The sequence below is a fragment of the Fistularia commersonii genome, chromosome 10, assembly GCF_037954325.1.
Source record: "Fistularia commersonii isolate RoL2024-O1a breed Wild chromosome 10, RoL_Fcom_v1.0, whole genome shotgun sequence".
NCBI classification, from domain to species: Eukaryota; Metazoa; Chordata; class Actinopteri; order Syngnathiformes; family Fistulariidae; genus Fistularia; species Fistularia commersonii.
The window spans coordinates 3,776,272-3,799,356 of record NC_141293.1 but is presented as its reverse complement, the minus strand read 5'-3'; the positions used below and the strand labels follow the sequence as shown (position 1 = coordinate 3,799,356).

General features: G+C 46.2%; 1 protein-coding gene across 3 annotated transcripts in view; it reads left to right on the top strand.

Annotated features, from left to right (window-relative positions):
- piezo2b (piezo-type mechanosensitive ion channel component 2b) overlaps nucleotides 1–23,085 on the top strand; it is a 135,694-nt gene that overhangs the window by 61,634 nt on the left and 50,975 nt on the right. For all 3 annotated transcript variants that reach the window (XM_086153356.1, XM_086153354.1, XM_086153355.1), the window contains 10 exons: nucleotides 3,101–3,275; nucleotides 10,428–10,547; nucleotides 13,264–13,299; nucleotides 14,653–14,767; nucleotides 15,862–16,040; nucleotides 17,065–17,295; nucleotides 18,351–18,471; nucleotides 19,577–19,788; nucleotides 20,434–20,558; nucleotides 21,511–21,684. In XM_086153356.1, coding sequence (XP_086009482.1) covers nucleotides 3,101–3,275; nucleotides 10,428–10,547; nucleotides 13,264–13,299; nucleotides 14,653–14,767; nucleotides 15,862–16,040; nucleotides 17,065–17,295; nucleotides 18,351–18,471; nucleotides 19,577–19,788; nucleotides 20,434–20,558; nucleotides 21,511–21,684 — 1,488 coding nt within the window. The remainder of the gene's footprint in view (nucleotides 1–3,100; nucleotides 3,276–10,427; nucleotides 10,548–13,263; nucleotides 13,300–14,652; nucleotides 14,768–15,861; nucleotides 16,041–17,064; nucleotides 17,296–18,350; nucleotides 18,472–19,576; nucleotides 19,789–20,433; nucleotides 20,559–21,510; nucleotides 21,685–23,085) is intronic.

Sequence of the window (23,085 nt, the reverse complement as noted above, 5' to 3'; positions counted from 1 at the left end):
TCAAGTTGGAAAAAAATTGTGTTTTTTCTACAGCTAAACATGCTTGTGGGTCACTTTTGACCCGTAAGACAATACAAGGGTTAATGAATGTGCAACGAGATTGGAGAGCTTCTCCTTTCAATGCAAACAGTGAGTTATGCTAATATATTCCAGATGACATCCTTGGAGAGAGCGTCATCTAGATTCGAGGCAAGACGGTGCAAATTGACCCTGCAGACAATGAAGCTTAAAATAAGAAAAAAATATGGCATGATTATCAGAATCAGAATTGCTTAAATCACCAAGTACCGAATTTTTACATAATTTTTTTTACTAAAAGGCGCAGTCTCAGTTATGTATGCCATTACTGTATTTAACACGCACATAAGGCGCACCTGATTATAAGGCGCACCTGATTATAAGGCGCGGGTTTTATATACAATCCACGCCCCCTTTAACGTTCTCACGGTAGTCGTCCATGTTTGTGATGCGGCTGGGCTGGATGTGTTTGTCGGCGATGTGCTACCGTTTTCCTGGTCCGGATGGAAAAATGGCACTGTTTCGTGAAACGAAAGCACCAAGACGGAACTCCTTGGAAATGTTCAATTTCATTTCTTCTGCTAGCGTCACTGCTTTCAGTCCAATGGTGACCGTCGAAACGCTTCTCCCACTCGTTCTTTGCTCGATGATCCACCACTTCGAGTCTTTCCTCCAACTCGGGCCACCTCGCCTTATGTCCGCGGAAACTCAGCTGCCTCTTCTCGACCCGTCGGAGCTTGTTTTCCAGCTTTTCCAGCTCGATTTCATGGCCCTCAGTTTAAACTGTGCTTCACAAGCGTGTCTCTTTGCCATTTTCAGGGTTGTTAAAACAACAATGTTCTGCATAACGGACGTACCCGTTCTTTTACTACGTTCGCCTTACAACGGGCGCACTGCACTATAGGGCGCGCTGCACATTTTGAAGAAAATCTAAGACTTTTATGTGCGCCTAATTGTCGTAAAAATACAGTAATTTTACAACTGCAAGGAATTTCCAGACTATTCAGCGCACCTGAATATAAAACGCACCAGCTAAAAATGTATAAATAAACACGGTTGATGAACACAAGGACATCTATTTATCCCTTATTTGTCCTACTCCAACTGAACGCTATCTTTTTCTTCCTCCTGAGCACTAAAACCATGAAAGTCATCGTCTTCGGTGTCGGAATTTCACGGTCGTTTCATTGGTCCGATGTGACGAGGCTAAATGTTTTGGCGGCGTGAAGCCTGAAAAAAATACATAAATTAGCTGCATCGTTGTGCCGCGGTGTTCAAAGCGTGGGAAAAAGGTAAGGGATTAAATAAATAAACCATATTTTTGCGCACTGTAAGGCACACTTAAAATCCTTCTAATCCAGAGCGCCTTAGGTATGAATTGTCGTTGCGCTTTCTGACCTACCAATTTTATGCGAGATGGCCACAGTTAGAGGACAAAACAGTCTGTTATTGAACAAGGGAATGACTTGAATAAAATTAGACTAAACTGACCAATTTTTTTTTTGTTTCATATACCTTGTTTTGTCTTGCGCCTTGTAATGTGGTGCGCCTTATGCGCCGCAAAATATGGTCAGAGTGAAACAAGCCTTCTTGATAAGGCAGGCTGCAGATGGGAAGAAACTGTTTTGTGGTGGGTACCTTAAATTCCGGACTATAGAGTGCACCTATATATAGGCTACACCTACCAATTTTTAAAAGAAAAAAGAAATTGGACATACGTAAGCTGCACTTGTCTATGAGCGGCAGGTGTCCCCATTGAAACATGAGATATCAACGCAGCAAGATGTTACCTGAAAGATTTTTTTCAAAACTTTTAATTAAAGGAAAGATGGTAACATCTACAACTGTCGATACATAACGGGAATGCTGAACTTACGTGCAGCGGCTGTATTTTCTTCCTCGACAGCCAGACTGATCGCTTTCAACCTGAAAGTCGCATCTAATGCATTTCTGCGGGTCTTTTTCGTGATGGGGATCCCAAGTATTATTTTAAATGTGAGTGGGTTTGCTGAAACAGTTTCCTTTGTCCACTGTGACGGTGTTGGTAGAAGGAACATACCGTAATTACCCTATAAAAATCCATAAATTAGCTGCATTCTTGTTCAAGCCACAATTCTTAAAGCGTGTGAAAAAAATTGCGGCATATGCCGGAATTTATGGTAGATGTGGTCCTGATGGACTGCAGCCTCCTGCCAGAGAGGAGGGTTGGAAGACTCCATGTCCCGGGTGGGAGGAATCACCCAGGATCTTGCCCGCACGCCTTCGCGTCCTGAAAGCATACAAGTCCTGTAGAAAAGGTAGATTGCAGCAATTCACCCTCTTTGATGATACACTGCAGGGTCCCCTTGTCTCTGGCTGTGCTGGCGGTATACCAGATGGTGATGGAAGAAGTTAGGATGGACTCTGATGGAGGTGTAGAAGAGCACCATCATCGTCTTTGGAAGGTTAATCCTCTTTAACTGCCTCAGCAGCAGTTGTAGCGCAGGGCGTGAGGTTTATTGAATGAACAATATGACGTGCTGATGAGCGTGAATGGTTGAGTGTCTCTATGATTGGCACTACCTTCATTTCCTCTCTCACTACATCCATAGATCTTCTCTTTGATCCAATTCCAGCATCCGTCTACCAATATATTCACTATCCCTCCTCTCAATCTGGCTTCTCTGACCTTCTCTCCAAAACATCTACCATGTGTCGTCCCTCCGATGGACTCATTCCTGATCCTATCCATCCTGGTTAATCCCAAAGAGAATCTCTAGCGACCTCGAGCTCTGCTTCCTGTCTTTTGGGTCATTGTTACTGTTTCTAGGTCATACAGCATGGCTGGTCTCACCACTGTCTTGTACTTTTCAAGATAATGAATGATTTTATGTATTATGCTCTATGTTGCTATCCACAACAGGTCCTTTAGCTGGTGCTATTCTAGCTAATTCTAGCTAAGGAAACATATATTGTATTTGTGTGTGTTCCCGCTAGCATCTGTGGTTCACAGCACGATGGGAAGCTGCGTCAGCTTGGTGATTGCGACAACCAAAACATCATTTTCATATATTCATATTCCGATGTCTGTGTTTCCCCGCAGGATTTTCGGCATGTCTCCCATTATCCAGAGCAACTGCTCCAACACTTGGAAACTGATGGTGAATCCGAAGCGTCAGTGGCACCACTTCGTCAATCCCATCATGCTTCTGATTCTCTACTACACTCTGGCTACACTCATACGCCTTTGGCTGCAGGAACCCATCGAACAGCTGAGGGTGAGGACGTTTGACGTTTTCCGCGTGTGGACGATTCCTTCTGTCCATCCTCTGCTTTTATTTCCTGCGTAATTTTGTTTGTTTTCAAGAACTAGCGCACCTTCCGGTTTCCTCCAGTGGTCCAGAAACATGCAAGAGGTTTTTTGGAGACCCCAAATTTAGGTGAATGGGAGAGTGAATAGTTGTCGGGTCTGTATGTGGCCCTGTAAGTCGGTGCTTCTTATTTTTTTTTTGTTAGGCTCCACAAGGAAGAAGAAAACATTTCATGCCCCCCTCCTGCGCCACTGTCCACCGCAACTATAAATAATATCATCTGTCCATAAATTTGTTACTTGTACACCTCTGTACAACATTGTATTCTTACACGAGAACAACTTGCAACAAAGAATAACTCTACTGATGTACCTTTCACAAAGCGAAATGATTGTTGCCAATATTTGGTATGTTTTCACTGGAAAACTCAAGCGGCTTATCAGCATAATAGGGATGTAAATCTCTTCAAGCTACACCTCTAAATATTTGTTTTCATGCTGTGCATTGACATGATTTTTAGACACAGTAAACACAGCGGTCTTTCCTCATCTCTCGCTGTAGTCACAGTGAAGTCAAGCGCTACATACGCTTTGTCATATTACCTCGTCTTTGCTTTTGGGTGACTTTCGTTTGTCTCCTGTTACCGTATTTTCACGACCATAAGGCGCACCGCACTAAAGGGCGCAGTCTCAGCTATGTGTGCCATTATTGTATTTAAAACACACATAAGGCGCACCTGATTATAGGGCGCGCATTTTATATACAATCCACACCCACTTCCCCCTTTAACGTTCTCATGGTGTCCTCTATTACGTCCGCCTTACACAACAACAACACACACACACACGCACGCAAGCATACAAGTGTGCATATTTAAAAATAGAGCGGGAGCTAAACTGAGTTTGGTATTCTCATTTTTTACCGGTAATCCTCATCAATCAAACCCATGGAAGTCCTCATTCTCTGTTTCTGATTTGAACTACTGCGTTAAATCTCCATCAAACATGCCAGGTTCACTTTCTCCACTGTGAGAGTCGCTTTCCGTGCTGCGTGGCTCCTCGGAAATGATGCCGGCTTTTGCGAAAGCTCCAACAACAGTGCCGGCAGACATGTAAGCCCTAGCATGTACAATTAATTCGCAAATTTTGGCGTAACTCGCCCGGCGCTGCCTTCCGCTCTTAGTGAAACCGTGGTGTCCAAAAAGACTTTTCGTACCCTGTTGGGCGTATCGCTTCTTGCTGGTCCCCTTCTTCTCCACAGTGTGACTCTCCGGGATGTCGAAAGTGAGCGGCACCTCGTCCATGTTGGTGACGTGGCCGGGCTTGGATGTGTTTGTTTGATGTTTTCAGGGTTGTTAAAACAACAATGTTCTGCATAACGCACATACCCGTTCTTTTATATACAATCAACGTCAACACCTCACCCTTTAACGTTCTCATGGTGTTCTCTACTATGTCCGCCGTACAACAACAACACACACAGGGCGCGCTGCACTATAGGGCGCACCGCGCAATTTGGAGAAAATCTAAGACTTTTATGTCCGCCTTATAGTTGTGAAAATATGGTACCTATTTGTCCATGGTCTGTGGAGGTTCTCAGTCATCCAGATCATGGTGAATACTTTTGAAGTCTTCTTGTCGTGGCAACTGGACTTGAATTTCTTCACTTCTAATGACCTGTAGGGAGTTTCCTAACATAACTGCCAGGGTTTCGGGTGGGTCAAGGTTATGGTGGCTTGTAGTGTAAATGCAGGAGTTGATCTGCAGAAGCGAGGTGAAGGGGGTTGTTATGCCAATGGGGGTGTCGTTTGTCTGAACAAAAGAGCAACTTAGTGGAGTTACCTAGATTGGAATGTGAAAAAGTAAAGCTAATCAAAGGAGGGAAACCTGTTTGGATCCCATGAGCTGAGGCTCAGGTGGACGTTAGCGGGGCTTGTTCTGGTGGTGGGTCTTTCCTGGTGGTTCGGAGGGCGCAGAAGGTCCAGTGCGGCGTTGTACATTTGTGAAATGTACTTTCTGTTCTGGCAAAGACGGCTTCTTTGACTCCTCTCGGGGACCATCTGTCTTCTCCGGCCAGAATACGGACAACGCAGTCTTCAAACGAATGGCACTTCTCATTCAGGTGTAGGCGAACCGCAGAGTCCTGTCCTGAAATTGCGGCTTCCCTTTGTTGGCCCATCCGTTTGTGCAGAGGTTGTTTGGTCTCTCCAATGTAGACATCATCAAAATCCTAAGTACAAGTGACACCAGACACCACATTCTCTATCTTTTCCCTGGGTGTTTTGTCCTCTCGGTGCACCAGTTTTTGCCTCAGGGTGCTGTGGGGTTTTAAGGATTTTGCCACAGGTTTGTTCACTGCACTTCATATCAACTTGGTTGCAAAAAAAAAAAAAAAAAAACCCTACACCATAGCGCTAATACTACACTATAAACATTTTCGCTGGGGTCACATGCAGCCCCCCGGCATCGTCCCCACTATTTGGGAAGTGATGCTGTAAGTGATCCATGGTGGGCACTGGCTCTGGCCCAATAGCAGCAGAGATAGGCTCCAACGCACCACCGTGATGCCTGAGAAGAAGTACACATAAAGAATAAATACATGAATGAATATCTCCAGCATTGAAATCATCTTAATGTTCCTCATGCGTTGAGAAGAACCTGCAGAGATTCTTGTCGGGAAATCGAGGAATCGTCAGAATCACGTCGTGGGCTTCCAGACAGCGAAGCTGAAATAGACACAGATGGCATTAAGCGGGCCGGGGTGGCACTTTGATCAGGGCGACGGCGTTAATGGAAGATACCGGGACAATTGATCGGCCGGCTGGATGTGTCTGCCGTGCCTCGGGCGAAACCCGAGACACTGCTGAGGTGGATGTGACGAAGGGTTAGAGGAGGACGGACAAGACGCTGCTTTCAACCGATCAACATTTGACCCAAGTTTGACAAATCCTTAAGAGTGGAGCCAGAAAGGTTGTCTACCAAAGCCCCTTCTCTGATGACACTTTTCCACAATCCTTTCTAACCTTGAAAAAGCACCAAAAGCCCCGTCCACGGATGGTCCAGTGAATGTTTGTAGCTGTGATTGCCGCTCAAATTGTATCAAGATTTGAGAACGCCAAAGCCAAAACCGGCTCGGCCTGTCGTCTCCATACGTGATGAGGAGCAGCGTCCCCTCCGGGACCCGGCGAATCAATGGGTATCTAAAGGTATCCTGTGTCTCTGGTGCAGTAAAACCAACCTACCACAGGTATAAACATTTGGCACCTGAAATCGAGGAACCTTTGGCAGAAAGAGGAAACAACTGGAGTGTGATCAATGTCTGATACTGTTTCGGCCATCTCAGATCACTCCAAGAGAACAGAATATATGTGTGTGAATGAGAGGAACCCGGTGGAATGGTGAGGCTACAGGGAAGGGATATCAAGAACTTGGAGGATTTCAAGTACTGTCCTGAGCAATGGAGAGTGTGGGAAAGAGGTAAAGAAATGGGTTCAAGCAGGTTGGAATGGTTGGAGAAAAGGGTCAGGGGTACGAAGAGATAGAAGACTATCAGCCAGAAGGAAAGGAAAGATGGACTACTGATGCTGTATGCTCTAGAAACAGGACAATGACCAAAAGACAGGAGGCAGAGCTGGAGGTCGCAGAGATGGAGATGTTGAGGTTCTCTTTGGGAGTCACCAGGATGGATAGGATCAGGAATGAGTCCATCAGAGGGACTTGCACATGGTAGATGTTCTGCAAAGAAGGTCAGAGAAGCCAGACTGAGATGGTTGGGTCATGTGCAGAGGAGGGATACAGTATACCCTTGTTTTTCGCGGGGGTTACGTTCCAAAAAGAACCCGTGATAGGCAAAATCCGTGAAGTAGAAACCTTCATTTTTTTTTACAATTATTATACAATTAAATACTCTAGTATACATTGCTGCTGTCGTCCTTATGTTTTTTTCTTCCTTCTTTATCGAACGAACGGAAGGTTCATTCATTCCGTAATGCCGACCTACAGCCGCGTAGCTTTTACCTTCCCTTAGCATGTCCAGAAGTTTAACTTTATCTGCGATAGATAGCATCTTCCGCTGCCTTTTGGGCCCTTTTGTCGGTCCGGAGCGTTTTGTCAACATTACGGGTTTTAGAGAATCTCGAAATTGCAAGAGAATTTGCACGTACGTCATGTAAATTTGGCAAGCTGTTTTACGTACGTGTACATATTAAACTGCAACGTTATTGACGCGCAGGTAGAGAAGAAGCGGAGTGACTTTTTAGCCAATCAGAATGCAGAACACAACGCACGATGCAAATCCGTGAAGTAGCGAAACCGTGAAAAGTAAACCGCGTTATAGCGAGGGATCACTGTAGTTGATATATTGGTAGACTAATGCTGGAATTGGAGCTGCCAAGCAAGAGGTCTCGAAGAAGACCAAAGATAAGATTTCTGGATATAGTAAGAGAGGATATGAAGCTAGTTGACGTAAGAGAGGAGGATACAGAGAATATTACATTACATTACATTTGGCAGACGCTTTTATCCAAAGCGACTTACAATAGAGGACATAGGGACTGCAAATAACACTTGCAAATACAAGATGCACGGCAAACATACAAAACAGTAGGCTTGGGTTAGTGATTTTTTTTTATTTTTTATTTTTTTAACAAAGACATACACAAACATACACACACACACACTGCAATAGCTTAACTTGGTGCCTAACCTGATCTGGGGCATCAGCGCAGTAAAAAGTCCTGAAAGAGAAAAGTTTTTACCTGTTTCTTGAAGGTTGAGATAGATGATGCTAGTCTTGTTGCCTCCGGAAGTTTGTTCCACCCAGAAAAGGGTTAGATAGAGAAAGTTGAGTCGCTGTGGAGAACCCTGAAGGGAAAAGTCAAAAGAAGAAGAAGAAGAAGAAGAAGAAGAAGAAGAAGAGATCGCCCAAAGAGAACGACCCGTGCCATCATCGGAACGGGGAGCTGGCAGCCTTCGATGAACTGGAATCGGGAGCAAAGATGTCATCCTGAGGAAAGATGACGATTTGCGCCCAACTGGACAAATCAGGGGACAACAAAGATATTCAGCCACCAGGTGCAAAACATGGTTAAACGGTATAGCCTTTGTAATAAAACTTAACCGACCCCGATTGGCGTTTGGTCTTTTTGGAGGAAGCAGGGCGGTGAAGGGTCACATAGCAGCGAGGGGAGCAACATGCTGCCTTCACCTCCGGGGCCCTGAAGCTCCTCTGTCCTGTAATGGAGTTATAGATTAGTGTTTTTATAGAGGGGGGTCAATACTTCCCTGCAAACCTTTGGGGCTGTGCATTATTGATCTCGCCACAAAAATGTGTGTGTGTGTTTGTGTCTGCCCTGCCCCCCCCCTTCCTCTGTGGAACAGGCTAATAATACGATATTACCACAGCACGGTTTAGCAGCCGAAGGACTTGTTAGATTGTGGATCGACATTGAGAAGAATCAACGTGCGGCGTTAAGGCCGCAAACTGCAATTTCACTGCTTATCGAGATACTTGCCTAAATATGTCCTTGCGCTAATAGCTGATATCAAGTGATGTATGCTAATTTTTTACGGCTGTGCATTTTTTATTTGGATGGCTTTTGCTGGTTTGTCTTATGAACCGTTTTGCACATTTTCGGTCGGCATACTTTGCCCTGATTTGGAAAGTAAATGAATCTGCTCCATTGGGCTTTTCCCTTCAGGGGTCTGCACAGCAAATAAACCTTCTCCATCTCACCCTATTCTTTGTATCCTCCTCTCTCACGCCAACTAACTACATATCCTCTCTCACTACATCCAGAAATCTTCTCTTTGGTCTTCTTCGAGACCTCTTGCTTGGCAGCTCCAATTCCAGCATTAGTCTACCAATATATCCACTATCCCTCCTCTGTACATGACCCAACCATCGCAGTCTGGCTTCTCTGACCTTCTTTGCAGAACATCTACCATGTGCCGTCCCTCTGATGGACTCATTCCTGATCCTATCCATCCTGGTGACTCCCAAGAGAACCTCAACATCTTCATCTCTGCGACCTCCAGCTCTGCCTCCTGTCTTTTGGTCATTGTCCTGTTTCTAGAGCATACAGCATCAGTAGTCCATCTTTCCTTTCCTTCTGGCTGATAGTCTTCTATCTCTTCGTACCCCTGACCCTTTTCTCCAACCATTTCAACCTGCTTGAACCCATTTCTTTACCTCTTTTCCACACTCTCCATTGCTCAGGACAGTACTTGAAATCCTCCAAGTTCTTGATATCCCTTCCCTGTAGCCTCTGATGAACTCATTCCTGATCCTATCCATCCTGGTGACTCCCAAAGAGAACCTCAACATCTTCATCTCTGCGACCTCCAGCTCTGCCTCCTGTCTTTTTGGCATTGTCATGTTTCTCGAGCATACAGCATCTCTGGTCTCACCACTGTCTCCTTCACCTTTCCTTTCATTTTAGCTGATAGTCTTCTATCTCACAGTACCCCAGACACTTTTCTCTACTCAATCCAACCTGCTCGAACCCATTTCTTCACCTCTTTTCCACCAGAAAGCAAATGAACAGATAACTGGAGGGGTCACTGGTGGGGTTCACCCCAGATCCATCACAGGGCCACTTGCGGAGACATACAACCATTCAACATTTCATGCACTCATCCGGGGAATTCAGGATCTCCAGTGAACCTCCTGCATGTTTTGGGGCTGTGGGAGGAACCTGGAGACTCCAGAGAGAAAGGCCACCCTCGTACTTTAACTTCCTTACATCTCCTAACAGACAGTACTCCTTGCAGCAGGTTGAAGTATTTGTATCGAGTGAAAGTACCTCTGGCTCTAAATTGCGGTCTCCGTTACGTTGGCTAGAACAGAATAAAAAAAAACATGTTTGTTATTAAACGTAACGCAGTGTGTTGTTTTCAATATTGAAAGATAATTTGCTGATTCATCGACATCAGATAACCGTCCCCAGAAAGCTATGCAGATGTTCTCCAAGTGACTCCGTCTTCCCGCTGACACCGGTCGCCCTCCGGCCTCCGATGCCGTTCTCTTCCGCCGGCGAGGAAACGGATCAAAGTGACGAGTTCGCGATCCAGAAGGGAAAGCGCATGTCATCCAAAAAACGGGCTATCTGTGTTGTTTCAGGAGAACAAGGAAGATGATATGTGCGAGGGGGAGGAGCCGCTTGGAAACGGAACAAACAACTCGGCCAACAGGAAGAGGCAGCTGTGGTGGGAATCGCGCCAGGGAACAGACGAGAAAAACGTACGTGTGACAAATAATTAGAAACTGAACGATGAGCAACGTCGTGACGCTCATATCCGGGAAACAGCGGCCTCTGCGCCACGTGGAGAAGTACCTTTGTCAGGGGTCGGCAACCCGTAACACCCAAAGAGCCATTTGGACCCGGTTTCCTCGGAAAAGAAAACACTGGGAGCCGCAGTTACTTTTTGACATCTAAAATAAAGGTACCGCTGTATATTTTGCGTTTTATTACCTTTGCACTTTGTATAAACAAGTGTGTAGCGTGTTGCTTCTGAAATTCGCAAAGTATTACCGAGACAATTAAATTTTATTTATGTAATGAACTCATTTTGAGCTTTGGGCTTTCAGAGCGTGGAGCGGAGCCTTGACCTGAATTTTAAAAATAAATCGGTAAAAAAAATCATTGTGTCAGTAAACAATAAAAAATAAATATTTGCAAAATATCTTCATAAATATTTATTTTACCCGGTTTATGGGACTTCTGCTCCTGAACTTCTGCGCACAGCATCTGCAAAATCGGGACTTTACCGGCTGGCGGGTATACCGACTTCCGCGAGTGTGACGTTATTTTGAGTGGCGGAAAATAGCAAATATAATTTTATTGAATATTTCAAGATCACAATAATCTTCCAACTTAGAACTAAAAGTTAGGAATTAACACGAATGAAACAACACCTCAATTAAATATTTATAATTTATTTTCTCAAGCCACTCGGAGCCGCAGTGTAAAGATGGAGCCGCGGGTTGCCGACCCTTGACCTTTGCCATGAAGTACCAACTGCCTCCCATCCATCTCTCTCCATAAGCAAAGTAACACACTCTTATCACAGCTGATGACCTATGATATTTGCAGATGATGTTGTGATTTGTTAGTGAGAGCAGGAAGCAGGTGGAAGCAAATCTAGAGAAGTGGAGGTGTGACCCGGAGAGGGCAGGGATGAAGGTTAGCCGTAGCATGACAGAATGCCCGGATGGTAGAACCTCGGCTTGCAAACCCCCCTGATCACAAACACATCGGCCTGTGAACAGAGATGTCGATCAAATTTGGAATTGAAGTGCGAACCAGCCTCAGTGCACGAACACACACGTTGTAGCACTGTAGCATAGTGGCAGTCGCGCATGCTACTCTGTATCGTTTACAAGTAATTCTTTTTTCAGTACGCTAGCCCTCATCATACCTCCAAAATTTGAAGAGTGCTTGGGCTAAGGAGAAGTTAAAAATTCCAAAAATAGCTAAATGTGAGAGCAGTGTTGGTGTTGCGGAGTTCATCACGACACAGCTAAGTCAACCATCTGTACGATCCTGAAGAACAAAGATGCGCTAGATACAGCTGATGTGGCAAAAGGGACGACTATGTTAACCAAGCAAAGGTCTCAAGTCTTAGTAGAAGTGGAAACGTGATCGTTACTTTGGACGAAGGAAAGACAGCGGGCTGGAGATAGCATTAGCATTAGCATTAGCATTAGTAAGGTCTAATAAGGGAGAAGGCTTTACTTGCTGATTTAGTGAAGGAAACGAAGAGTACAAGTGCTCACAAGAAGGAAAAGAACACTAGGAACACAGAAATAATTAGGTTTAACTTTAATTCCTTTCTGGGTCTTTATGCCACAAATAAACCCATAACATCTTTAAATAGACTCCAATATATTTATTGGGCTGGGAGAACAGATCAGTGGGGTTCACATTGATTTCAACGGGAAAACTTAATTCGATTCACGGACAGAGTCGTAGAATGAGTAAAAGTCATCAGCCGAGGTTCTATTCAATTTAAATGAAAGGGATCCGAGTGGGTCTAAGATGGAGAATTTGAAGTACTTAGCAAGACCAGAGCAATGGAGGGGGTGGAGAAGAGATGGGACGTGGACGGAAGAGGGGACGGTGAAGATGATCGAGGAAGAAGGATGCTTCAGTTGGAACTGTTAGGCAGGAAGTCTAGAGGAGGACTAGATAGGGGGTTTATGAATGGAAAGAAAGGGAATAGGAAGCGAGAGCAGCTGAAACAGAAAAGAAGGACTTCTCCCCCGAAAACAACTCTTGCTCTTGTATTATCACAATGAGAAAAGCTTTTATTCCTTTTTAATCACCAATGAAATGGTGGGCTTTGTCATTTTTCTTTCAATTTTGAGCCGGACCTCCGGTTCCTACAGAAAAACAACGGGTTCGGAGGCCATTTGGACAAAGCAGCCAAATCCTGTAATCGCTCTGTCATATGATGCCCCACGGACGCTAAATGACTCCTAATCTCTTCTGATTGGATTCATCTGGTCGGATAACATTCAAAAGGCTGGATCCGCCGCACGATGAAATCATTTTGTCAACGTCTGAGTTCAGATCTCCAGGCCAGGACCTGTCAGTCGGACTCCTCTGACATGAGGTTGCCTTTTGGTATCATATATCAGTAATTAACTCGGTATGAATTCTAGGAGTACCAAGTAAGAGGTGATCAGTTCTCTTCGCTCCAAACTGAAGTCTTGTTTCTATTCAATGAGATCTCAGCTATGATCGACCCACATACTCATCCTGACCTTGTTGCGGTATCAAGGTCTCCGCCAGGCACCTCCCGAGGCAATCGGGAGTGACGGCCTGGATTTGTGGAGCACTGCTGCTCATCTTTTGCTCCAGCTTATCAGTGACCATAAAGCCCGAGGAGGCCTCCGACTCGACGGCTTGTCGATAACACCTTGCCTTGTTTGCTCTTTTCTCCTCCCGCTGTAGTTGCTCTCCACCCAGGACGGCATTGGCGCGATTGAGGTGGGGGTTGCTCTTCGAACTTCTGTCCCCTCCCTTCCCGCTTACCCCTCGCTCTTGCCGCAGGAAAAAGTAACCCCGCCCCCACCCCGAGGTGCTTTTCACACGGCGTCTGGTTCATTAGCGTTGACGCGGTTAGCTTGGACCTTCCTGGCGCAGTTGTACCGTATCCATGTGGCCACGGGATGTGGAGATGATCCCTCCGATCCCCGCGGTCACGCTGCATCATAGGTCCCCGTGTCATTTGCTGAAAAACATCAGCGCTGTCTGTGCTAAACTGGACCCAAAATGCTAACACACGCACGCTTAAAGTGACTAGCAAGCTTACCGCATTATAAAAATCAGCGTTTAAACCCTTTACTTATGCTGTACCTTAATATTGCCCAAAGAATAGCATTATAACAGAAGGTGTTACCTGTTATATAACATCAGCGCTATCTGTGCTAAACTGGACCGAAAATGCTAACACACGCACGCTTAAAGTGACTAGCAAGCTTAACGCATTATAAAAATCAGCTTTTAAACCCTTTACTTATGCTGTACCTTAATATTGCTCAAAGAATAGCATTATAACAGAAGGTGTTACCTGTTATGCTAGATGTTGTTTACAAGATGTGTACATTTATCAGTAGACAGGTAGAATATCACGAGCTCTGAGCAAAATATACAGGAAATATACAAAATAGGCATTTGTTGATAAATTAGCATTAGCATGATAAGGTGCTTTGTACATTCGAGTCAAGTGTAACAGGTAATGTGCGTTCTGAAGCTTTTTGAGTTCCAAACTCAGGGCTATGTGTTAGCATGCAGCTGGAGGCTCACTCTGAGTTATCGGCTAGCATGCTACAAGGGTTTCACCTGTTCTTAGCTACCTGCAAGTGTGGTATGCAAGCGTGATATCCCTGAATGCTGCAGAAATGTAGCTAAAAATGAATGTGTCACATTGTCCTACTTTCATAGGCTTGGTTGAAATTAGCGCTTAGCTGGCTAGTGGTCTAGTGTAGATTGTCCTGCCATTTTCGCATGTAAATGGTTTGTAAGTGGCATACATGTCCTGTCCATCAATGGGTACAGGAACCAGCTTCTTTTCTACTCTCGTATGAAGCATCTGTGAGCTTCTGGGTCCAATATTGTGTTGTATCTTATCAGGAAACGCGCCATGTGAAAAGTAAAGAGCAGTTACTGGCAAAGCCAAAATGCAGCAACTGGTCTAAACACACCATCTTGATGAATAATGAAAAAAAGGCCCAGTTACTGGTGTTTGGCTTTGCGGGGCCGCATGCTGTCCCTGGAGCAGAAGGGGATGATGATCCAACGCTTGCAAGTTCACCCCCTTCTTCCCGGTGTCTCCCGCAGAACGTGCCCTCCCTGAACGGGACGTCCTTTGACTTCGTGACCGACAATGGACCGGTCCGCCTGGACTTGTACTCCACGCCCCAGTATAAAATGGACCAACCGGGCGACGAGACGGGTGAGATGACAGATTAATTATGAGACCTATAATACCATTCAATTACAGTACCAAAGGTACATGTGTCAAGGACAACTGGGAAATATTCTGTTTTTCAACATGTTTCAAAACCCTGTTTAATAGTAGTGAATATAAAGGAGATTTTAAGGAGATGCTTATAATTTAGACATCCTGGCTGCTTTATCTCTATCAAGACAATTAAATAAAAGCTATTACACTTATTAGTATTGCATGCGCAGGGATGCAGTAAAAGGTTTTACAGCAAATTTGCGCTACATGACTTTTAGCACTGCAGGCCGTTTCATTGCTAACAGCTCATGTGGAGCTATCTGTAAACGTCCAAGTAGGTTGTGAATGTGCCACGTAAATGTGAATATATGGACATGGAATTCGTCACGGAGTCCGTCACGAGATGGTGATGGACTCCTATAAACATGCCGTCCAAACTGCGCCAAGGTGTTTTTCTCGGTTCGTGGAAGTTTGGCTCTGGATTTGCGGACGTACCCCAGCGGGTCACGGTACAGGTCGACTTACTCCTCCGGTGGGGCTCCCTCTTACTTCGGAGGCCGCTGTGCCGCTACGTAATGCTATCTGTGTTTACAATCCGCAGGGGAAATCTGACCATCTTGTTTTTCTTGGCACCGCCATGCACACATTCGGACAGGAAATTGAATCGGATTCATCACATCCTAGGAAATAGGATGTGCATGTGTCAGGATCAGGGAATGATACCCATCTCATCGCTACGCACCCGGCATGCCGGGCCACTCGCTGGGCTTTCCCTTCCCAAGCTCCTCTTCTGTGGAACCTTCTTCCAATTTCCATGCTCAGGCGGACATCCTCTCTTTGTTTAAGAACAGGCTTGACACCTTTGTTTTTGAGAAAGATAGTTAGCATCAGGCTAGTCCCTACTCATGCTACCATAGGCTCACTCCCCCCCATCCTTTTCTGTCTGTGCTCATGTCCTTTCATCGGCGCAAGCTAAACTCGTAGCTTCTTCCGAGTCCCATATTGGCCGCCATATTGATAAAACCGGACTTGACTTGACTCCATGGAATGAATGCTAACCTCCAGTTATGTGTTTGTCCAACCAGAGAAGAAGGAAAGTGTGTACGAGGTGTGTTTGCCTCCGGAGGATGGAACCCTGGAGGGCGGCGAGGAAGATGCTGAAGGAGGGGAAGACGCTATAAAGAAGAGGGGCGTCAGTGCAATGGTCAAGGTCTTCCACTTCATCATGAAACAGAGCTACATCTGCGCGCTCATCGCCATGATGGTAGGTCACGTGACCTCAGAAAGACGTACCCAGCGCAAAAAAAGCATATTTGTTCACTCGAGAATCAGTAGAGATACAAAAACCGTGGCTGTGATGAGATGAGGTAAGGTAGCGAACCAGGAGGCAATTAGCAGCAGGAAGGTTTCCTTGTTGGGTTTTTTGCAGTTCTTACACCCTTTTCAGGACCGAAAATCACCTAAGAACTGTCCGGTTCTTATTTGGCTCCAGGAACTAGCCTCCTCCAGGGAAGCTGTCCGTATTCCCAGAGGTAGTAAGGGGACGGTTGGGGACCTGTGCACCTCAAGCGCCTCGCTCCAAACAAACCACCTCGATGAAGAAGAAGAAGACACGGGCGACATGGAGGTGGAAGCTAGCGTAGCATTCATGTTCCTGGTGGGAACTGTGGACTATCAGACGGGTTGAAGTGTTTTTATCTTTGCTGTATGAAGAACCCCATTAGCCGTTAGCTAACATCCAAATGATTTTGGGTGAAAATGTCGATGTGCCTCTGAAAGCCCTGGATAGCCTTCCGCGGCGCAGCAGACCAGAAGAAGTTGGACCTCCTTGTCAGTTCATTTCTGGCTGTTTCTGTCCATTTCATTTCACTCAACCAGTGATGGCAATTGCTTTTTTAAAAATGGCACTCCGCGGTGCGCGAGGTGTATCCGACAAACGGCGTGAGTTCCTACGGAACCGTAACAAGACCCTGACTTGGAAGAGAAGCTTCCAGGTCCCTGGTTGCGATTCTCTCCAAAATGCTGTCTAGGTCCTGGACAGGTTCTTGGAGCTGCAAGAAGTTCCCACAATGAAAATTAGGCTAATTGGGCACTTTTAGGGAACTTGGGGAACTAGCAAAATCGCTACTCACCTTCCCCCATAGTTTTGGCCAGGAACAAGAGAGGTAGCAGGTTAGCTTAGCACAGCAGCTGAAGGTCACCGGATTAGCATTTTCACTGCCTTTTTAAAACAACCGTGTTTAAAGCAATTATAAATATATATCTTCGACAACTGTGTGCTTCTTCAGGCCTGGAGCATCACCTACATCACCTGGCTGACCTTCGTCTTCCTCATCTGGTCCTGCATGCTGTGGATGGCGAGGGACCGACGGCGCTACGCCATGCTGACGTCCCCGTTCATGGTGGCCTACGGCAACCTGCTGATCGTCCTGCAGTACATCTTCAGCTTCGAGGGCGTGGGTCACGTCCCAGGCCTCTCCGTGGAGAAGAAGAACCTCTTCCACTCGCTGTCGTCGAAGGTCGGCGCGCAGAAATCCTTTTATTTTTTTCTAGATTTAATTCCACCCTGAAGAGGATTGTATTTGTTATTGTAAATGCCTTATCAGCGTTAAATATTTCATAGAGAAAATTCCTTGCATATGTGTGTCTGCATGGGCTTCAAGGCTGATCTGAAGGAGGTGCTTTGACATTTCAGGCTTCCACGTACAACCGATTTGACAGGGTTTATTGCCATGTATTTATAACACGGCTATAACAAAGTTATTAGTCCATTCATGTCCAAATCTTCTTGTCATGGCAGTTGGACTTGAATTTCTTCACTTGAAGACACTCTTCATCCCAGAGGCTTCTTAAGTTCCGGCTTGTTTTCGGGGGTTGTTATGCTAATGGGGATGTCGTTCATTGGGGACAAAAGAGCAACTTTTGTGGGTCGTCCAGGTTACGGTGAATTCTTGTTGAAATCAAAATTTATTTCAACAAATACTTTTGTGGGATTTCCTGGATTGGAAAGTCAAAAGGTAAAGCTAAACCAAGGAGTGAAACCTGTTGGATCCCATGGACTGAGGCTGGCGCTGGTTCTGTCGGTTGGTCTTTCCTGGTTCTTTGGAGGGTGCAGAAAATCCTGGCCCTTGTGTGCAAATCCGTCTTGGATCCTCCATTTTCTGTTTTCACTAAGATGGCTAGTCCTCTCTGGAACCATGTGTCTTCTCTGGACAGAATACGGACATTGCCATCTCCAAAAGAGTGGCCCACGTCCTTCAGGTGCAGGTGTACCTTGTAGTCCTGTCCTGAAGTGGTGGCTCTCCTGTGTTGGGTCATCTGTTTGTGCAGAGGTTGATTAGCCTCCCTAATAACGTCATCTCAATCCTAGTCACAATCCTTTTAGAAGTGAAGAAGCCTCTGGGATGAGGGACGAAACATCACCCTCAACTCAAGTCCAGCTGCCCCGACGAGAAGATCTCACCATGACCTGGACAACCGAGAACCTCGACAAACATATGAATCCCTTCTCCTCATCAGCTGGCCGATGGGCAGGTGTGATCATCTCCTTGATTTGGATTCTGTCTGTGTCCAGGTGCTTTGTCTGCTGAGCTTCTGGTTGCTGCTGAGGCAGACACTCACAGAGAGAAGCGAGAAGCAGAAGGAGGAGAGCGCCGGCCTCTCCGACATCCAGGTGGACGGCCACGTGACGAAGGGTGAGACAGCGAGAAAGCACGAGGGGACTCCCTGAACGTATCTCCTCCGCCGATGTCACAATATCGCAGAATCAGGACATTTGATACGGCCTGGTGGTCATGAGGGTCATGAGGCCTAGCACAATTGACACATGTCCATTGCAGAAGATAATTTCCAACCCCAGCGGATACATACCTGCTCCAAAATCAACCCTTGCGATACAGCTAGGTAGGAAACGAGAGCTGAGAGAACAACGGTGAGGGTGGAGATGGGAGTGGACCAGGGAGCAGCTCCGAGTCCCTTCTTGTTTACATAGTGATGGTCAGGCAGACAGATGAGGTTCGACGGGAATCTCCATGGACCATGATGTTTGCAGGCAACGTCTACAGAGGTGAGGAGAGGGATGAATGTCAGCTGCAGCTGGACAGAATACATGTGTGAATGAGAGGAACCCAAGTGGAACCCAAGGCTACAGGGAGTGGAGATGAAGAAGATGGAGGACTTTAAGGTCAACAGTTCAGAGCAATGGGCAATTATGTAGAGGTGAAGAAATGCATTCAAGCAGGTTGGAACAGGGGGGGGGAAAGTGTCAGGGGAGGATAAAAATGTATCAGGAAGAGTGAAAGGAAGGGGGGTGAAGACAGGAAGTTTGGGTAGAAAGATGTTGAAGTTGGAACTACCAAGCAGGAGGTCCAGAGGAAGACCAGAGAGGACAGTTATGGATGAAGGGAAAGAGGGCAGGAAGTGAGTCGGGGTGAAAGAGGCGGACTTGGAGAATAGGGTTAGCTCGAGGAATCCGATGGCCCCGAAAGAAGGAAATGAGCGTAAACAACCCCAGTTGCCAATTTATAAGGGACGCCCGGCTAACACGAAGCTAGCGTGTTGCAGCCCCGATTGTTTTTTTTTTTCCCCCTTACACTTTAAAGAACTTCGAGTTTCACCCTACGGTCCGGTCGAGTCTGTCGCAGCGGTCGATGGTTCGCTCTATCTCTGCAGGAAAGCTAAAATACAAGGCAGCGGAGCCCAAACGTTTTACTGTGCCATATATTTAATGGACAAAATCAATAGGAAGACGGCTCGGCGAACTCCAGCTCTGCAAAATCGCTACTTTGATGTGCTTTACAGACAAAGAGGAAGGCGGGGCGGCGACGGAGGAGGAGGAGGAGGATGACAAGGACATCATGCAGGTTCTCGGCAACATGGTCATGGCCATGCTGGTCAAGTACTGGATCTACATCTGCGGTGGCATGTTCTTCTTCGTCAGCTTCGAGGGAACCATCGTCATGTACAAGATCATCTACATGATGATGTTCCTCTCCTGCGTAGCCCTGTACCAGGTACGCCCCGCCTGACCCCCCCCAAGATCCACTTCGAAACTCCAGGAGTTTGGCAAGTGGACATGAGTGTTCTAGCGTGGCATACAAGTTACCAGAAGAAGTGCCCCAAAAAGCCCCAAAATTCCCAAAAGATTTATGTAGCATAGCATGGTAGTTCTACAGGCCTAAACATAAACATGGACACATGAAGTATGCCAGTTTTGGTATGCCCAAGTATGCCCAACCAAAACCAGTTTGCTCGTTCACATTGAAGATCTTTCTAGAGCAAAGACTTGTGATATTTTGCCGACGACATTGTGATGCGTAGTGAAGGTGTGCCTCTTAAAAAAGAGAAGGTTGGCAAAGCCGGAGGCGGCAGAGATGAAGACCTCTTTGGGAGTGAGGGGGACAGATAGGAACAGGAACGAGTCCGTCAGATGGGACGACTCCTGTTAGATGTTCTGGAGATAAAAATCAGGCTGAGAGGCTTCGGACGTTTACGGAGGAGGGACGGTGAAGATGTCGGGTAGGAGGACGGTGAGGTCGGAACCGCCAGGGATGAAGTCTAGAGGGAGACCAGAGAGGAGATTGATGAATGGCGTGACAGAGGACATGAAGCCCATCCAGCACAAGTCCATGAAATCACAAGCTGATTCCCCCGTCCAGGTGCACTACGAGTGGTGGAGAAAGATCCTGAAGTACTTCTGGATGTCGGTGGTGATGTACACCATGCTGGTCCTCATCGCCGTCTACACCTTCCAGTTCAGGCAAGAGGAGGCAGAAAAGGACAGGTATGCTTCGTTTCTTTGTTGAAGTGAACGTGATGTAAAACAGAAGTATCGTCTCCGTGAGATCAAGCATTTGTTTTGAAGAAATACTAACATTTGGCTTGGGACGCCACTGTCACCGCTTAAGAAAATGCATTACATAATTCCACTATTGTTATGTAATAACATCATTGTTATGTAACAGCTGTAGTGATGATAACAATTATATGTTATTATATAATAACAGCCACATTTTAGAACCAAACAAATCAGTTACAACACAAACAAAAATATCTTTTATTTTCAGCATTAAAGCTCATGTAATGAATTTTTTACATTTTTTAAATGATTTTGGCAATGTCGCGATCAATGAAAATCTGTAAAGTAGGAACAACGTTTTTATTTTATTACCGTAATTTCCAGTGTATAAGCCGCTACTGTTTTTGAACACACAAAATGCGGCTTATTTATGGATTTTTTTGGGGCTAACGAGCTTCACGCCGCCAAAACATTTAGCCTCGTCATACCAATGAAATTACTGTGAAATTCTGTTGCTGTTCAATTGTGACACAGAAGAAGGCGAATTTAATGGTTTTAGTGCGCAGGAGGAAGACCAAGAGAACGACAAAGCGGGGATAGAAAATGGATGGATGAATGGACTTTTCCTTGTCTTAATTATTATTCATCTTTTTCATCAGCCGTGTTACAGTTACACGATTAGCGTTTAGCTCAAAGGTTCCCGGTTGGATCCCGACAGGAATCTCTGTGGATTTTGTATGTCCTCCCCTCGTCCCTGTGGCGTTCCTCCCGGTTCTCTGGTTTCTACAAACAGTCCAAAAACATGCTGGAGGCTCTTTGGCGACTCTAAATTGAATGCGATAGCGACTGGTTGTTTGTTTCTCCATGTCGCCCTGTGAACCCTACCTTTCGCGCAATGACCACTAGACCAAAATGACTGATATCTCGATCCGCGCAGCTTCAAGGACCTGGGCCTGGAGAAGTTTTCGGTGTCCGAGCTTTTCACCCGGATTTTCATCCCGACGTCCTTCCTGCTGGTGTGTATTCTCCACCTGCACTACTTCCACGACCGCTTCCTGCAGCTCACCGACCTGCAGGCTGTCGTGGCCAAAGAAGAGAGCACGATCTACAGGTGAGACGCTCGGGGGCTTCGCCGCCGCCGCCGCCTCACTCTCAACTTAGCTTCCTTTCTGAGCTGTATTTTCACCGGCAGGAGGTATTTGCACCACATTTACTGGTGGTTTCAATGTACGACCTGTTGAAAGATGTCCGACTGAACGAAATGAAACCAAACAGGCTTTGAGCACCTCCTCATCCATTTCACTCCCCTTTGCATTCCATCCTCACGGGCCTCCAGTAACGCACGTCATCAGCCGCCGTGTCCAAACGGTCGCTAACATAAAGAACGCCACGGCAGTCCGTCGTCGACTGTTTTAGAAACCTCTTCTTCTTGTCTGATTCTTTTAGCCATCTCTGCATTTATTTCGGACAGAAAAGTTCCAAGGAGTTTTCTACCCTCCTCCAGGGGAACTCTTTAGTTTTGGCGGTAAAGGCAACTTGCAGCTTAAGAGCCACATAAAAAAAAAAAAAAAACTGAACAGGAAAGCAATAACAAGGAGAGTAAAGTCGGCCTCCGCCGTCCAACCGGGTTGCCGTTCCGCTGCTTTGCGTTTCTTGCGCCTCGACGTCAGCGCTTTACTTCACCCTGTGACCTCCTGCCATCTCTCCTCTGCTGCTCCTCTCACAGCCACGCCAAAGTTAACGGGCGTGTCTATCTGATCGTGAATAGGTGGGTACCCACTCATTGTCCCATTCGCATCCATCGCCTCCCCACTTCACCTCTGAGTCTCAACTCCCTCCTCCTCCTCCTCACCCGATCCACTCGAACCTCCTCATGACCCGGCCCTCCCGTTTCTGTCTTAGAAATCTCTGATGACCTTCCGAGATCTTCCCGGAATTTCGAGTCATTTTGCCTCACCGGTTTTGTTCTTGTTGGATTGTTTTGCCTGTAGCCCTCACACCCCCCCCTGAATCCTGCCCCAAAAGACCCCTTTCAGTTTTCTCCGACCATTTTAGGGGTTTCACCAAGCATGCCTGAATGTCAAGAAGAAGTATGCTGCGATTAAACAACCCTTCGCTCAATCCCAGAAAATAACACCCCTTTTTTTCCTGAAGAGCACAAACCCTCCGAACCACACAGACCTCTTGTCCGGTTTGAATTCGCTCTGATATTTTGAAGTCTGCCTTTGTCTCCCCACTGTCTCACCTTCACTTCTCTCCACTTCGCTGTCCCGGGCAGCATCAAGCAAAAAATTTCGCAACACGACAAGTAAGTGCGACCGCGCAGGGACGGTATGCTTGCTTTGGTATGTGGCTGGTTTCATGCAAGCCGCTCCTAGCTCTCGATTGTGCTCCGTTGCCTGATCGGACTCGAGGTTACCGTGTCCCGTCTGCCGTGAGAAGAAGCTCCCTACTGGCGCCAAAAAAAAAAAGAATACCAAGGGTTTGAGAGAATGCAGGAAGGAATGCGCAC